Genomic DNA, 18245 nt, shown 5'->3' with positions numbered 1-18245 from the left:
CAATTAATGTAAAAGAGATCATGCCGGTTCTGAGCCATCAAAGGCAGATCCCTCTGCAGCAGTGTGCTAAGGACTCCTGACCTGTGACTTTGGGGAACATGCACCTAGATGACCAGGTTCTTAGCATCCTCCCTCTCGACACAGCTGGCCCCTTCCCTGTACTTTTCAGTGATGCCTTCAACCAGGAGAGGGGGATCATCTCCTCTCTCCTCCCTCCCCCACCTGCTGCCTTGACACCACAAAGAGGGCTCGTTGTTTGTGTTGACTGCCCATTTCTTTTCATCTGTTAACCTGTGGAGGCTTTGTGATTATCCACACTGAGTGTGAGTTTGTACTGGGGAGAGAAGGTGGTTGTGTTTTTTTTCTCTCATTCCACATCAGTGGAGGTTGTCAAAGCATAGGTAAATATTCAGCAACCATTCAAATGGAGAAACACCAATGGGGCCCGTGACATTGCCTCACAAATGGTGTTTGATTAATAAATTGGAGATGTGGAATTGCGAAGCCATTGGTGCAGGGCTGGATTAAAAACATCTTAATCATAGAGTTCTTTTGGGAACTTGCAGGTGTGACAGTATCAGTGGCTAAATATTTTATATATATATGTATATACATATATATACATTTTTATATATATGTATATACATATACATATATATATATGGAATATCTAGCCCTGAAGTTTCTTATGTTATATTGCTGCCTAGTTGACAGTGGACGTTCCAACAGTCTCTCAAATTCATTGTTTCCAAAACTGTACTCAGTCTTCTCTACCAGTTCCTCCTCTTGACTGCCTTATTCCTATTAATGATGCTACCGTTATCCCCATATCTAGTCTTGATACCTGGATTTACCTTGGGACTGTTTTTGTTTTGTTTTGTTTTGTTTTTGCGGCAAACTTATGCCACTCATTTGCAGAACAGAACTCTTCCTTGCCGCTTTTGGCCAGCCCCTTCTTTTTATCTCTGTTGGCCACCTTCTAACAACAGGTGCTTATATCAGATCCTCACTTTGTATTTTTCAGAACTTCCTTGAGTAGGAAAATCTGGAGTTTCACAAATATTTATCATTCAAAATTATTTATGAGATAAAAGTAACACAAAGAGGAGTGGGCTGCAATTGTTTGAAAATTAGAAATGCTTATATGTTGAACATTTATTAAGGCAAACTATAATTAAAGCCCCTTTAATTTTAATTTTTTCATATTTCAAAGAATTATTTCAAGGGTAAGCAAACTTTTTTCTGTGAAAGCCCATATATTTTAGGCAACTGCTCAACTATGCTACAGTATCCTGAAAGCAGCCATAGACAGTGTATAAGTGAGCATGGCAGTGTTCCATTAAAACTTTGTTTATGGACATTCCCACTTGAATTTCTTATAATTTTCACATATCACGAAATAATCTTTTGATTCCTTTCAACCATTTTTAAATGTAAAAATAGTTTTTAGTTTGTGGGCTATACAGGAACAGGCAGCAGGCTAGATTTGGCTCACAGGCCTTAGTTTGCAGTGGACCCCTGCATTATGCAAAGATTGGGAGAGGAAACCAAAGATGACTCCACACTATAGAAGCTTATTTTAAATATGTAAAATAACGTTATCAATATGTAGCAAGTCCTGTATGCTTTAAGTATACAAAGAACTTAAAAAATACTATGTAATGGATGCCCAGCGTACAAAAATGGAGCCCCATTAAAATATAAATTTTACAAGAATTTAATACTATAAAAAACACACTTTTGTCTTGGTTGCTGAGTTTTTGTTTTTCCACTTTGGAATAGAGATGGACTTTGGAGAGGAATGATGTGTTAGGTCTATTAGCAAGGCCCAATTAAAAGTTTAGTGATTTTTCTTCCCCTTTGCGGACTTCCCTAGATCAAGCCTAGTCATTAGGCCTCATTTTATTTATATTGGTGCTTCACCCGTCACAGTGATTCAAGAACTGGTTGATGTGACAGAGGTGGTGGTTGTGTTTGATAGTGCTTCAGCTCTTTGTGAAAAGCATTTTTTAAAATGAGTGTTATCTTTAGATATTTCCTATGCATCCTTGTTCCACTTGCTTATTCAAAGTTTTAAGTGTAGCTGCTCATTGTTAGATCAAATAAAGGTCACTAGAAAACCAAAGGTCATAAATCAAACTTCCATTTACAGCTACAGGGGCTATTTGACACTTTGGCAGCTATCAGAGTATTTCACACTTCATTGAAAAGCCAAAAAAATCATTCACAAATCATACTGAAGAGCTTTACTTAATTATATTGTGTTTTTAGCACCTGGGGTTTTAAAACTGTAAAAAGAATACAGAAATTGTAGTCTCAGCTCAGCAACTGAGTAACTTTGCCTGTTTCTGGGCCTCAGTTTTCTAATTTTTAATCAAGAAAGTTATGATTTTATTATTGCATCCAAAACATTATGATGCTAAGAGCTATTAATTATTTAGGCATTAACTGTTACAGGCATTGAAGGGAAGGAGACATCATTTAAATTTTACTTAGCCCAGAAGATTTCATGGGTAGTAGTAATATTTGAGTGGATGAGATTTCAGTTTAAGTATTTGGAGGAGGCTACTCAAAATGTGGCCCTCAGCACATTTTGTACATCAGTAACGCCTGGGAGCTTGTTATAAATACAAATTCTTGTGCCCCACAGACTTCCAGATTCCAAATCAGAATCTCTGGGGGTAGACTCCAGGAATGCTTTAAGCAAGTTTTACTGGTTATTCGTTTGCATGTTATAGTTTGAGAAGCACTGTTCTAGGTCTCAAACAAATGCAGATTGAAGTATTTTGCAGAGGTTTGATAAGACAGATGACTTAAAATGAAGATAGAAGCCATACTAAGTAGAAATACTAATGCCAAGAATTTTGGATTTATTTATAGAAAATTGAGCCATTTAAATTTTTTGACTGGTGGAGTGCTATTATGAAAGCAAATATAGTAAGATTAGCCTAATGGTTGTAATGTAGAATAGAGTTGAAAGGGGGGACTTCTAAAGGAGTGGTTCTTAAAGCCTTGCTACCCAGACAGTGGTCCTCAGACTGGCATTGGCATGAATTTGGGTACTTGTTGGGAATGCAGAATCTCAGGCCTCATCTCAGATCAGCTGAGTCTGAATTTGTAGTTTAACAAGAACCCCAAGGTGATTCATTCATACTCACATTAAAGTTTGAGAATCCTTGGCTTAGAGCAGTAGTCTGTGGGACATAGAATGGAATCACCTGTAAAGAGTTCATATATTTAATCCCCACTCTAGATCACCCTAATATGACTATCAGATTACCTAGATGATTCATAAACAATTTGGAAACCTTTGTGCTGAAACAGTGGTTGTAACCATGTCTGCACAAAAAATCCCATAGTGTAGACCATATCTCAAATCGATAAAATTGGAATTTCTGAGAGTGGACCCCCAGACACTAGTATATTAAACTTCTCCAGATGATTCTAGTGTTCAGCCAAGGTTGAAAACCAGTGTACTAGAGGGAGTGACAGGAGTTAGAATCTTATTGCATTAATTCTGCTGTGAACTGATAAAGGGCCTGGATTTGTATGGTGCTATTAGAAACGGAAAGAATGAGGCAGATGCATTTAGGTGACTTGGTCAGTTGATACAAGAAAGTAAGGGAGAGAAAAGTTTAAAATGATGGAGACTTTAAAATGTTAATATTAACAATGTTGAGCTATCTTTAGATAATATAATTTTCTCTCTTTGATTTTTTTGCATTTTCTGTAACAATCTGCTATCATATCTATAATTAGAGTAAAATAAATTAACTTTATTTTTAAGTAAACTGAGGATGGTTTTGAACCTAGTTCACTTTGAACGCTGCTAACAATTGACAGATATTTTAAAAATGAGATGAGGTGTTGTATGTCAACTACACTTTAGTAGTAAAAAGAAGAAAAAAATTAAGTGAGATGAGGTGAAGGAATTGGTTAGAAGGAAGGGAGAATATCTTGCGTTTTCATTTAGAAGGAGATTGAGGTCTTAGATTATCCACATGAAATGGTATTCAGGCTATTGAAGGCTATTGAAGATTAGAACTAACTGGGAGTAATGAATATAGATTTAGAATTAAATGTTATCTGCAAGATAAGGTATAGATGAGAAATCCAAGGAAAAGACTTTATAGATAAAATTACAGAATTAAAGTCACAGCATCAACTTGGAGAATGCCTCTGTTTAGAGGGAGTGGGAACAGTAAGTGGCCTACAACAAAAACCAAAAAAGCAGAGAAGAGAACCAAAATAATACATTGTCGAGGATGCCAAGAGAAGAATTTCAAGGAGAGGAGGTAGTCAGTCATTTGATGTGCTTCAGAAAGGGCAAGGAATTACAAGAGTGATAAGGCTGTTGGATTTGAGAGGTATTAATGACTTTCAGGAATATTATAGTCAAGTGGGCAGAGTAGAAGTCAGATTGCTGGGAGAAATTGAGTAATTTGCTGAGGAAGTAGAGAGACAGCGGGTGTCAGTCACTAATTTGACAAATGTGGCCAAGAGAGAAAGTAAAGTATTGGGGAAGTGACAAGAAGGCTAACAGAATTAAGATAGGGGACTCCTGTACCAGGGGCCAGTAGAAAGTCAGAGAGTGAAGATGAAAGGAATAATGGAGTGCTCAGGATCATAGAGGAAACAGATGAGGAAATGGTAATTTTACAACCAGAAGAGACTAAGAATCATCTTTTTTTACATTTTTTCTCAAGATTATGTAAGCCTCATTTTATAGATGGACCTGGTAAACTGAGACTTACAGAAGTTAAATGACTTGTTCAGAATCAACCAGCCATTTAGATGATGGATCAAAGGGGTGGGAAGGGATTTGTCATGAACTAAGGGCTGTCCTTCCCCTCTTCCTCTGGGATTATGAACAGAAAGGAAGGCAAAATCGATAAACAGATGCGCTGAGATAGTGATAATTGTATGTTTCTTTTAAGGTAGAAAACTGTATGTACCAACAAGTGTCTGAGATAGGCTAAAAAACATTTGAATAAAATATTCAGTTCTCCTTGCTTGAGAGTGGAGAAAATGATACTTAGAATGCTTTGGTTGAAGCATTTAAAAACTACCTCTTCAGAACCACGTGTAACACCCTATTATATAAAAGCAAAACACCTGACTTCATGCAGCAAAAGTTTAACAGATATCTTGACATCTTCTGCTTTCTTGTGTTCCAGCCTTAGGCCCTAAAGTTCAGTATGCTAAAATTCTTTTTTAAAAAGTAATCCTCCAATGTCAGGCAGTACTGGTGATAGCTAGCTAGCTTCTATGCCAAAGGTAGCATATACGTTGATTTTCCTTGCCAAGACAAATGCTGTAAACATGGACCCTCCATTCCATCACTGATTATGAGTTTCTGTCCAGGTACCAATTGCAGCAATGAGATACAGGTTTTTGTGGCCCCTCACCCCACTCCCATCAGACTCATCTGGGGACTCCTTTCGAATTACCAATCAAGGCAAGAAGTCTCAAATTCTAAAAATAGTCAACAGTGACTCTCAACAATGACTTCTCACACATCCTTTTTTTGTTTGTTTGTTTTTAAACCCCAAGGAATGCAGTCTATACTCTGGAATGTTCCTCTTACCAATATTCTGGAATGGCACAGCCTCTTAAATTTTGTCTTTGCTTTTGCTAAAGAGTAGGGTGATTAAGTTAAAGATGATTTATCTTGTTTGCTAATATTTAGAATCTCTTCTGTGGTAGTATCTGTTGTGGAAGTAAATCAAGTCATGGCTTTGAAAGCCATCCCAGTGTGCATTTTCTGCTACTCTGAATATCAAAGAACCATAGAATCAAGTCAGCTCTCAGTTCTGTAGCAGCCAGAAGCAAATAGTCTGTTTTGTGTTAGTGAAGCAGAAAGGCTGAAAACAGTAACAGACCCTGCAATAGGTATGATAAGTCTGTGGACTTAATACAAGTCGCCAGTATTGAACAGAGAAGGTAATATAAATATGTCAGTTTCCATGCCACACAAGCCATAGTCTAGGGTCATTGCTTGTCAAACTTTAATGTGCATAAGAATCTCCTGGAGATGAGAATCAGATTCTGATTTAGAGGCCTGGAGTGGGAGGGGCTTGGGTGGTAGCCCTGAGAGTCAGCATTTCTAACAAACCCCCTGGTGTCCCTGGACCACATTTAGACTAAAAAGGTTCCAGGTGGTAAATAGCAGCTGATATGACCTTGCCTTCAGGCTCTAGAAGGTGGCTGCAACAGTGACTGCTGAGAGCTATTGCTTCACAGACTTTTTTTCTGTAAAGGGCCAGATGTAATGGGTAAATATTTTAAGCTTTGTGACCACAAGTCTATGTTTCATATTCTTCTTGGTTTGTTTGTTTGCTTGTTTTTACAACTTAAAAAATGTTTTAAACCATCTTAGCTCTGAGGTATACGTTTGGCTTAGAGCAAGAAGCCTAAGTCATATCCATTGGGCTTGTCAAGTTAGCCCATGGCTTCCAGGCCTGGCATTGGTATAAGTCCCTTATTTTATCAGGGCCTCTTGGGATGACTGTGGAGGAACCATAAGGATTAAGGATGACAGTTCCAAAAGCAATAAAAGAACTTTACAGGAAGATCCGTGTGTTTGTTGGAGGGAGAGGAGATAAAATTATTTGGAAGAAAATGAAAAGAACCTACCATTTTTATTAACCCACATAAAAAATGAAAATCTCTAAAAAGTATTCACATTTAGATCATAAATAAGATCTGGCCAGAACTTTATGGTGGGCCCGGAATACATTTGACTTCTTTATTTTGTGATCAGCCTATTCTTTGGGTCAGTACAATGTCCAGTCATGGTTAAGAACTTGGTCAAACTTGTGTCTGAATCCCAGTTCTACTGCTTATTAGTTGAGTAACTTCGGTCAACTTGTTTAACTCTTCTGAAACATTATAATATCCCTGCTACTTGGGGTTGTTAATATTAAGTAAGAATATGTATTTGAAGTCCCAGCATAGTGCTTAGCACTTAGAAAACAATAAATGGTGGCTGTTACTGTGTTGTTATGGTTGTGACTGAATTCTATAAAAGAATCAGCTCCATGACTAATTGTCAGGCTGTCCTTTAGGGTTGTCCTAGATTATGGCCTTCATGGTATTCATGTCCTTGTTAATGTCTCTGCAGACATACTGGGGAAACTTGAACCTATAGCCCTTAATAACAACATATTTAACTTCTGCAAAACCAGCAGAAACCTCAGTAGTGCACAAGACAAGTCCCTATTCCATGTAATTTTAAAAGTGGGATTTCCTTGGGCGAAATCCTACCTTTAAATATCAAGAGATTTGATAGAGTATCTTCCCAACTTGGCTATCAGTAGCTATTCCCATTGCTTATTTTGAGGAATATTGAAAACAGTTTTGCTCTCATTGCTTATTTGGAGGAATATTGAAAACAGTTTTGCTTCAGTGATTTGCTCAACCGAATTTTATTTCAGCGTTTAGCTGGATAATGAATGATACAAATGAAAACTTTTGTCCACCTTGTCAGGACATCCAGGTATTAGTGGTTAAAGTAACAGTATTGGCTGTGTCCTTCTTTTTTAAGAAAGATTTATAGAAATGTATAAAATTTAGAGCATTGAATGACTATAAAATTATTGATTTTTAAGTAAACTTTGGACAGAATGCTTAAGAATTTCTTTGTAAAGTTTAAGAAATTGGTTTGTTGTTGTTTTTAACCAAAGGAAGTCATCTTTTTTTTTTTTAATAAATTTATTTCATTATTTATTTTTATTTTTGGCTGCGTTGGGTCTTCGTTGCTGTGCGTGGGCTTTCTCTGGTTACAGCAAGCAGGGGCTACTCTTCGTTGCGGTGTGAGGGCTTCTCATTGCGGTGGCTTCTCTTGTTGGGAGCACGGGCTCTAGGCGCGGGCTTCAGTAGTTGTGGCACGCGGGCTCAGTAGCTGTGGCTTGCAGGCTCTAGAGCGCAGGCTCAGTAGTTGTGGTGCATGGGCTCAGTTACTCTGCGGCACGTGGGATCTCCCTGGGCCAGGGCTCGAACCCGTGTCCCTTGCATTGACAGGCAGATTCTTAACCACTGCGCCACCAGGGAAGCCTCAAAAGGAAGTCATCTTAACGCTAATAAGCAAGAATTGCTAATCTTAAAATTAGAAGCCACTGGTATCTAAATAACTTTTATTGTCATTTCAGATACATACTGTTGAATTTTTGTTGTGCTTACTTTATTAAAATTTTTCTAATAGGCAGCATGAAATAACTTGTCATTTAAGTCTATAGTTGCAAGGTTTTTTCCTTTTTTTTTAATAAATTTATTTATTTATTTTTGGCTGCATTTGGTCTTCGTTGCTGCGTGCGGGCTTTCTCTAGTTGTGGCGAGTGGGGGCCACTCTTCCTTGCGGTGCACGGGCTTCTCATCGAGGTGGCTTCTCTTGTTGGAGAGCAGGGGCTCTAGGTGCGCCGGCTTCAGTAGTTGTGGCTCAAGGGCCCTAGAGCACAGGCTCAGTAGTTGTGGCGCACAGGCTTAGTTGCTCCGCGGCATGTGGGATCTTCCCGGACCAGGGCTTGAACCCGTGTCCCCTGCATTGGCAGGCGGATTCTTAACCACTGTGCCACTAGGGAAGTCCTGTAGTTGAAAGTTTTTGAAAAAATCTTTTTTAGCTTTTAGTAAAACATGGAGGAGACTTGTTTGCTGAGAATGAGAATAAAGATACTCCTTGTGATTGTGCTGAAAAGCAACACCACAAAGATTTGGCCCTCAATCTGGAATCTCAAATGGTATTCTCACGAGATCCTGAAGCTGAAGAAATAGAAGCTGAATATGCTGCATTAGACAAACGAGAGGTAAGTTTTTTTTAATAAAAAAATTATATGGATTTTATATTAAATTTTATTTTTTTCTTCTTTAAAACCCAGTTTGTGTGGTCTTCTTTGCAATGTGCTAAATATCCTGTGATCTACATAGCCATAAGTATGAAAATACATCTAGAAAACCTGGAGGTGGTGTCTGTCCTTTAGCATATGTAAGTATGTTTAATTACATATAAATAGAGATGCTGACTCCAAGACTCCAGTCCTGTACTTCAGTCTCTGCCTGTCTTCTGGATTGCTCTTATCAACAAACATGCTTTGGTAACTCCCATCTTAAAAAACAAAACAACCTCTCCATTGACCACTCTTCCCCAGCCCTGTCCCTGTCCCCCTTCACTTGTAGCCCCATATCTCTGATCTTCATATGAGAAAAACAAAACTTAGGAGCTGTCTATACATACCAACTTCCTCACCTTCCCTTCACTCTTCAGCCCATTGCAGTGTGACTTTCTTCCCTTCTACTCTGATGGAACTGCACTGATGTGGACATCAAGAGTCACTGTGCTGCCAAATCCAGTAGGTGCTTTTCTTACTTGAATTCTTCAGCACCACTTGACATAATTAACCACTCCCTTAGTGAAACACTCTTCCCTTGGCTTCAGTGACATTGCTTTCTGGTTTTCCTTTAAGTCTTCCTTGTCTCAGTAAACATTACCTCCATCCACTCAAGCATAAATGTGGCAAGCATTCTCGATTCCTCACATCCAAGCAGCCTGGGAATTCTGTCAATTTACCTCCAAGGTTGTAACCTAAATCCATTTACTCCTCCCATTCTCTACTCCTACCTCCCTAGGTCCTCTCCACCTTCACTTCTCATCCGAACTACTATAGTAGTTTCCTTACTGGTCTCTTTCCTTCTGTTCTCGTCCCCTTAGAATCCATTTTGTGCACAGTAGCCAGAGTGCCTTTTAAACTTAAATTAGATCATATCACTTAAACCGTAGAGTGACTTTTCATAGCACTTAGAATAAAATCCAAACTATTTGCTCAGATATAAGACCTTATATGGTCTCGCCACTATTTACCTCTCCAACATCATCTCACTGGCACACTTTGCTCTAATTGTAGCACCTAGACTATACTAAAGCTTTTGCATTTCCTGTTCCTTATGTCTAAAATCATCTCCCAAGTTTTCTCTTGACTATATCAGTTCTGCAGAGAGGCAGTCTTAGACCATTCTTTCTGAAGTAGACCCCTCTCCTTCCATTATTCTTTACCATATACCCTATTTATTTTTTGTAGCACTTATCACATGCTATAATTATTTTGTTTATATATTTTTATAGTTTACTTGTTTACTGCCTTTCTCTTTTATTAGATTGTCAACTTTATGAGGGCCAGAACCATAACTGCCTTATTTAGCAGAATATTTTCAGTGTCTAACACACTGCATGCACAGTGGGCATCCATAAATATTTCTTAAATAAAGACATTATTATAAGACACAGTAAATTTTTTCCTCTAAAAACGATTCTGATTCTTCAGTATTCAGTGCTAACTTGATTCTGAGAGGACTTATATAACTATTATTTGTATGTGTTTAGGCACTTTTATTTGCCATTCCTCTTTAAATTAGTTTTCTTTTTCTTTCTTTGTATCAGTATTGGACTGCTTTGAAGGTTATTGCTGGTTTGTGTTAATCTGAAAAAGAAGCAGTTTATCTTTGCAGCAGGAAAGAGAAAGGCACCTTCATCTTAATCCCTCCTGCAGAAGAAAGGGGTACTGCCCGCTTGGAACTGAGCAATGTATTGAAATGCATCACATGGCCTAGTTATAGTTCCATTGCAGAAATTCAGAGTGAATATGTTACATGTTCATGAAGGGAGTATGTCTTTCTCCTTCAAGGACTATTTTTCTTGCATTGTAACCTATTTAGGTTTTAAACTGTGCATTAAAAAAAAAGAATCTATACAGATTGCTTTATATCAATATTATTCCTTTCTTAATGTATCTAAAGTAAAATTTTATTTGGTTCAACATAAATTAGGTAGAATGATGGCTAATCTGAAAAAGAACATTTAGGAAATATACCAGGAAATAAACAGTTGCCACCACTGGGAATATCAGGAAATATTGATTTTCATTGCTGAGGCAGGAAAGATACCTGGAGTCCCAAATCTGAACTTCGAACACAGTTTCTAGAAGCAATGTTATATATAGTGTATAAATTCTAACTGGAATGAGTACTACAAATTTAATCATTAAAGGATTTGGTAGATTTTTGCAGGACAAAGTATGGTTCATAAATTAGCTTAAAAGCAAACTGTATATGATGATTTGGGGGCACTTTTTAAAGGATAGTTGGGTTAAATTTCCCCTTTTTCCTTTTTTAGTTAATCCCTATATAGAATAGTTTAGGTTAAATTTTTATTTCTTTTTCTACTTAAGGTTGTAGGATACCTGTAATATGTAGAGATTCATGGCAGTATAGCTGAATGCATATATAGGTGTAGTAGACTATTAATACAGTATGATATGAAATGTATTCAGCATTAAGTTTTTACTATCATTTGTAAAAAGAGTAACACTGCAGACTGATTGAGTGCGTGCTCTGCCCCTGTTTAAAGCTTTTTAACATCCCCAGTGATTTTTCTTTAATTTTTCTTCTTTTTGTGGCCGTGCTGAGTGGCATGTGGGATCTTAGTTCCCTGACCAGGGATCAGACCCGCGCCCCCTGCATTGGAAGCGTGGAGTCTTAACCACTGGACCACCAGGGAAGTTCTTTAATTTTTTAATTAAAGTTTTTTCAGCCAAACACTCCTTTTATAAGAAGAAGCAGAATGAAAATTTAAAATATTCATTATTCTACCACTTATAAATAATACTTGTAACATTTTGCCTTCCATTTTTCATCAGTGTGATGATATTGTACATTTTACATCCTGTAGTTTTTTTTTTCCTTAACATTTTTTGATATTCACAGACTCATCATGGAAAACATTTTGAATGACTGCTAACTACTCTAACATGTAGATGTCCTATAACTCCCTGAAAGTATATTTGGGTTCCTTGCATTTTGTCACTTTTAAAAGTAACATTGCAGTTGACCAGTTTTGTTCACATTGTGATTAGACCTTAGGATAGATTCCTATAAGTAAAGTTATTGAGTCACAAGATCAGTATTTTAAAGGCTCATGATACGTGATACGTGATGCTTAGTCATTAAATGATAATCCAATTTCTGTTTTTACCCACAGTACATCAGAGGGCCATCTCACTGCAACCTTACCAATATTGAGGGGTGTTTTTGTTTTTTTCCAAACCTTGGCCAGTTTGTTAGGTAAAGAGTTTGTATACTTAAGGATGTTTGTGTTTTTATAACTTTTGACATTTTAAATTTACTGATTGTCACAAATTCCTTATATATTAAAAGCAACACACTTTTTATGTTTAAACCTTGGCAGTTTCTTTTGCAGTCAAGTTTGTCAGTCTTTCCTGTCATTACTACACTCATTGCTTGTATATGCTTCCCTGCCAGAAGGCATCTTAGGATCAGGAAACATACATCAACTGAGAGAAATTACCCCTGGTGAATAGAGTTCCCACCATATGGGGTTAAGTAAGAATTGATGAAATGGTTTCCATGATAATCAAAAAAACAAAGCAAGAAATAAAGATAATATCTAGTTTTAAAATATCTATAAATCAGCTGTAAGGGATAGGGCTTACTGACTGCCCAGAACTCTCTGGATGTTACCAAAGGACTTCCTCAATGGTTGTTATTCTGATAAGTATTTGAGAATTTCTACTGCTTTTTAAGTTATGGTCTTTAGTTCTATGCTTACTGCAGTAAGCTGGTTACATCTGTTTAAAGGATTGAACTAGATATGTGTATCATTATTAATAATAAAAACACAGTACTGAATAAAAATAAAAGCAAGTTGCTTAGCGATATATTTAATGTTATGCCATAATATTATGATAGCTACAAATTAAATTCATGATAGTGATTGCTGTAAGCAAGGATGGGGAAAATTAGGGAAATGTAATGGGGAAAACATGTCACAGGTTATTTCAGCTTTTATAAATTTCTGAATAGTGAGACATTTGTGATTTTATTCCTTGTATGTTTGCTGTTAAATGCAAAGAAAAAAAAGTATAAAGGATAACAAAAGAATTTTAAAAACAGTACCTTCATGAAGAAAACTGAAATGATACAATACCTTTATGAAGAAAACTAAGAAGCATTAACACTTGAATAAACAGAGAGAATACATTTATGATAAGAAGTTGAATAGTATGTCATAATCACTTCTCTCCAAATTAATTAATAGGTATCATATAATCCCACTAGCAATCCAGATTGTATCTTAATAAGTGTAAATGTTGGTGGTTCAGTGATTAAAAGTGAGTCTAAGTGAAAACATATATTGATATATTCACACACAATTGATTTACAAAAAGAAAAGACTGGATAAAAATACTTGAGAACTTTAATCATGACCATTGCTCAGTGGTGGGATTATAGATTTTTATTTCTAATTCATTTTTGTATTATTCAGATTTTTAAAACTATGAAGTAAGATGGTTTTGTCATTATAGTATGATTCTTTTGTTTTAGAATGATAAGGTACATGAGACTAGGCATCCACTTTCCATCTTAAAAAAGACTTGTGAGAGAGTAGTTTGAAGTCCATGATAGTGGAACATACAGAGCCTTTTTAACTTCATTGCCAAACTGGAACTGGAAGGTTAAATAAATGATAATCATATATATTTATTTATAGGCATTTAGAACTTCCTAATAGTATAATAGCCAATTTAACTTTGTTTTTCTTCTTTTTAAAGCCATATGAAGGATTAAGACCTCAGGATCTTCGTAGATTGAAAGATATGCTTATTGTGGAAACAGCAGACATGCTCCAGGCTCCACTATTTACTGCTGAAGCTTTACTTCGAGCTCATGGTAATGAAAGAAATGTGCTTCTGATAACACGAGTGCCTTTTGAAACTTTTCAGAGTTAAAAGGTGGCTATTTTAATGTTTTAATATAAAACAAAATAGTTTGCTAAACAAGCCTAAGTTCATTTTTGTGCAGTAGTTACTGCAGTACTCAGCATCCTCATAACATTTTGTATTTTTTTTTTTAACATTTTGTATTTTGAAGTATAAACTAGCTACAAATTGTAGAGAGAAACAGGAAATTTCTTTTAAAAATTGAGCTACTAAATCAACTTATAGATTGTCTAATTTTAGAAATGTATCTGATTCAAGCAGGGTTGAGAGTTGGAATCCATAGTCCTAGTCCTGGTTTTAACATTAATTTTTACTAAAGTCAATTAAATAAAGTTAACTAACAGTTGTGTTATCAGTATTGTCAGTTGTATTTATTTTATGTAAAAGCTGTTTCTCACCATGAAATGCACAAAGAGAAATTTAGAGAGTCAAGGCAGGAATATGCTATTCTTTTAAGGTGAGGTTTTTTGTTTGTTTTTATTTTTTTGAGGACATTACCAGATTTACTTAGGAAAAGTGCTCAGCTTATTTTAAGTTCTCTGTGATACTTAGCATAGCCATTCTGGGAGTTGTTACATGCTGAGTTGGACCCTCTCATTGCACACTTGATATTTGACATTTTGGCTTATTTCAAAGAGGTTTTTTCTGATTTAGAAATGCTTTTTAAAGATAGAAAGGTAAATGGCTATTCTCATCCAGTAATTTTGAGGCATACTGGTCTGTTTTAACTATAAATCTGTACCATCTATCCTAAAATAGAATGTCAACTTCCAAAAACTTTTATATAACGTTTTGATCAGAAGAAAATTTAAAACTGCATTTCATCATCCTTTGATCACCTCTGTGAATAATTTGGTGTATAACCATCCAGAATCACTAACTTCATTATTGATATTTCCCAGAGTTCTGTGGCTCTATATTTTAGTATAAATAAGGATAGCCTGGGAAACTAACCAGAGATTCCTAGGTCGACTTCCAGAGAGTCTAAGTCTTTAGGTGAGGGATGCAGCATAAAAACGTGTGTTGTAAACAAGCCTTACAAAGTAGACCGTTTTCTGAGAAACATTGCTGTGCACATTTATCTCATGAAACCAAGGGTTTCAAAAACCACCTAAATAATAAAGAATATATCTACCACCTGACCTTAATAAAGTATTCAAGGCTTTATTTCTAAATGCCTTTTTAACATTTTCTCCTCAACTTAAGGGTGTCCACACCTGAACTCATCATTTCTCCCACTGTCTTCATAAATGGACTGCCACATTAATTTAATCACCCTAACTAGAAACTGGGAAGTCATACTTTCCTTCTTCATCTCTATTACATTTGGCCACAGTCTTATCATTCCTCTTCCTAAATATCTCTCATCCTCTCCCCATCCTCCCTAGCTCTTTCCATTCTCACTGCCACTGACTTAAATTCAGGTTGTCATTATTTTTCATCTAAATTGTAGTCTCCGCTGTTGCCATTCCTCTTCATCCTTATTCATTTTTTATATTGCATTTTAAAATTTTGAGCATGTAACTCCCCTGCTGAAAAACCCTTCACTGGCTCTCCACAGACTTAAAATATCCCAGCTCTTTAGTAGACCTTCATGACCCAGGCTTCTTTACCTGGGCTGTTAATTTTCCCATTTATTTACCCACTCCTGCTTGTCCTTATTAATCACTCTTCCAGGAAACCTTTTCTGCTTATGTGTTCCCAAGTATTCACTGAGAGCCTTCCTGTCTCTTCCCATTATATCCTGTGCATGTTATGTGTCGTACACTTAGAATACAATATTGTAATAATCTCTTTATTTGCTTTTCTTCTACATGAGCCTGGGAGCTCTTAGAGGACAGCTTTTTATTGTTTTTTGTTTCCACAATATCTGGCATCCCTTAAGCCCTCAGATCATAGTTACAAAATGAATAGATAATATATCTGAAATGTTATTTATATATTTTTAAATCCATCTTTTTATTATAAAACTATTTTTCTCCATTGCCATCTTTTAAAATTTTGAAGTAAATCCTTTGGGAAAAAAATTTAGACCTGGTTTCAAAAACGACATTGAGAAATTCAGAATAGTTTTTAAAATCTTAGAATTTAAAGATAAAATATTTTCCTCTTAGTAATAATACTTAACATTCGTAAAAACTTGTAAAGAAATACCAAATACCTTAAATTGTTTTTCTTTTGTGTGAGGTTCACAGCACCCCGTCCTTTGCTTGAGCTTTCAAATAAAGAGAGTGCATTTAAATATAACATAGAGCTGGCATAAAAGTGGAAGCTATTCATCTGTGAGGAGCTATAACGTGACAGTTGTATTAGTTAGGGTAGGCTGGCTGCTGAAATGAAAGTATCGAGTCAAACACAGTAAACATTTATTTATTTATTTTGTGGTATGCGGGCCTCTCACTGTGTGGCCTCTCCCGTTGTGGAACACAGGCTCCAGATGTGCAGGCTCAGCGGCCATTGCTCACGGGCCCAGCCGCTCCGCGGCATGTGGGATCTTCCCGGACCGGGGCATGAACCCGTGTCCCCTGCATCGGCAGGTGGACTCTCAACCACTGCACCACCAGGGAAGCCCAGTAAACATTTTTTAATCATAATAGTCTAAAGTGTTAGGAATGGGACAGGGGCTGTGCTCCACACAGTTACTTGGACTGACTGAGACTCTGCCATATTAACAAAGTAGCTTCTGAGGTTGCCTGGATTATCTCCATTCCAGACAACCAATCAGAAAGGAAAAAGTGTGGAGAAATAGGTGTGGGAAGTTTTTTGACCCAGTCCTGGAAGTGGCATAAATCACTCCTGCACCTATTCCACTGACCAGAATTCAGTCACATGGTCACACTTAACTGCAAGCAATAGTTCTACTCTGTAGAACTGTTGTGTAGTACTTATGGCCATTTCTGCCACAGGTATCTACATTCAGCTAAATTATATAATATATCATAATTCTAACTTACAATATTATATAGAATCTAAGGCTAACTTAACTAGTAATTTTATTGTAATTAAAACAAAGATTTTCTTCTCTGGTGTTTACACATTGTGTCATCAAGTATTTTTAAATGATCACCTCCATTTTCATTCCATTGATATTTCCCTAAATTACTTCTTTTATATAGTAGGGTCAATTCTAATAACCTGATATCTAACTGAATTTTATTACTTGACCTTTGTCTATTCTGTGATAACTTTTTTGATAACTTAAGAGTTCTATATTTCAGTCTCCTATTAAGGCATATAATAGAGGCTAATGCAGGTTTTCAGATGGACATCTCTTCTATATTGTTTAGGTAATATCAGTGATATTTTGATAATCAAATAAGATTTTCAGAGATAAACCATGCTAGTGAATAAAAAAGACAGTGCACAGAGCTGCAGTTTATACTAATTGCTGTCAAAATCCGGATGGGCTCTGTTTCAGAGCTATTAAACTGAACTATTTGTTAGATTTATAGATTGTATCCTTGGTAACATTCATTCAGCTTTCCACAGGAAAATAGATTTAAGTATTATGTTATCTACTGTCAAATTTAGTCCCAAAGTAATGAGGTTGAAGACAGAAGACAGAAATGTTTGGCAGTATTTACTAAGTAGTAATTGAATTTTAAGGATGACTCTGTTAAGAATACAAAGGTCATTTTCTGAGCATTTCCTCAGTAATAAAAGTAACTTATATAGTTCAAAGCTACCTAATGAGAAAATAAGTAAAATTTACTTACCTGTTTTTTAAAATATGAGACCAAGGCTAGTTTGCTTGTCCTTAGAGTAAATGTATACTGAAGTATTTTTTAAATCTCCTTTGGAGACTCATCACTTCTATAGGTACTTAAACATTGGTATTCCACACCTCCTCTCACTCTACTCTCTTCCTAGGAAATGACATCTTCTCCCACGGCTTCCATAGATACAGATTTCTCCTTCTAAAACTAGACTTCTGAGCTCTGTACACTTATATATAACTGCCGATTTGAAAGCACCTCTAGGATATCTCAAAAGCCCCTTAATCTCATCATGTCTAAAATTAAAATCATGCTTTTAAACCTGTACCTGAGTCTCTGGTATTCCCTATTTACATAGATGGCAGCACCAACCAACCAATGTGGAAGACCTGGGACAACAACTTTGACATTTCCTCTCCCTCAGACCCTATATCCCATTGTTACCAAATTTTCAGTCTCACGTCCCCGATCTTAACTTCTTCCTTTCTCTTCATCTCCACCGCAGCCAGCCATGGCCTTGGCTACCATAATCTCTCACTGGTATTTCCCAGTAGCCTCCTTTCTAGTCTACCTTTCCCTCCACTCTCACCCTATCCAATTTCTTTGTTATTCCATACTGTAGTCAGAATGATCTTTTCAGATCTAACTGTGACAACCTGTTCTTCCTAACCCTAAGCCCAGTTTTCACTGGCTTTCTGTCACTTCTAAACTGATGATAGGAGTATTATTAAAAAGTTCTACATGG

The 18245-nt window shown here is 36.4% G+C and overlaps 1 protein-coding gene across 6 annotated transcripts in view; it reads left to right on the top strand.

Moving 5' to 3' along the window:
* Positions 1–18245, top strand: part of ANKIB1 (ankyrin repeat and IBR domain containing 1) — a 158882-nt gene that overhangs the window by 95866 nt on the left and 44771 nt on the right. For all 6 annotated transcript variants that reach the window (XM_033863070.2, XM_033863071.2, XM_033863072.2 and 3 more), the window contains 2 exons: positions 8619–8801; positions 13617–13734. In XM_033863070.2, coding sequence (XP_033718961.1) covers positions 8619–8801; positions 13617–13734 — 301 coding nt within the window. The remainder of the gene's footprint in view (positions 1–8618; positions 8802–13616; positions 13735–18245) is intronic.

The sequence above is a fragment of the Tursiops truncatus genome, chromosome 9 (assembly GCF_011762595.2).
Source record: "Tursiops truncatus isolate mTurTru1 chromosome 9, mTurTru1.mat.Y, whole genome shotgun sequence".
Lineage (NCBI taxonomy): Eukaryota > Metazoa > Chordata > Mammalia > Artiodactyla > Delphinidae > Tursiops > Tursiops truncatus.
This window is presented reverse-complemented; position numbering and strand designations above follow the sequence as displayed.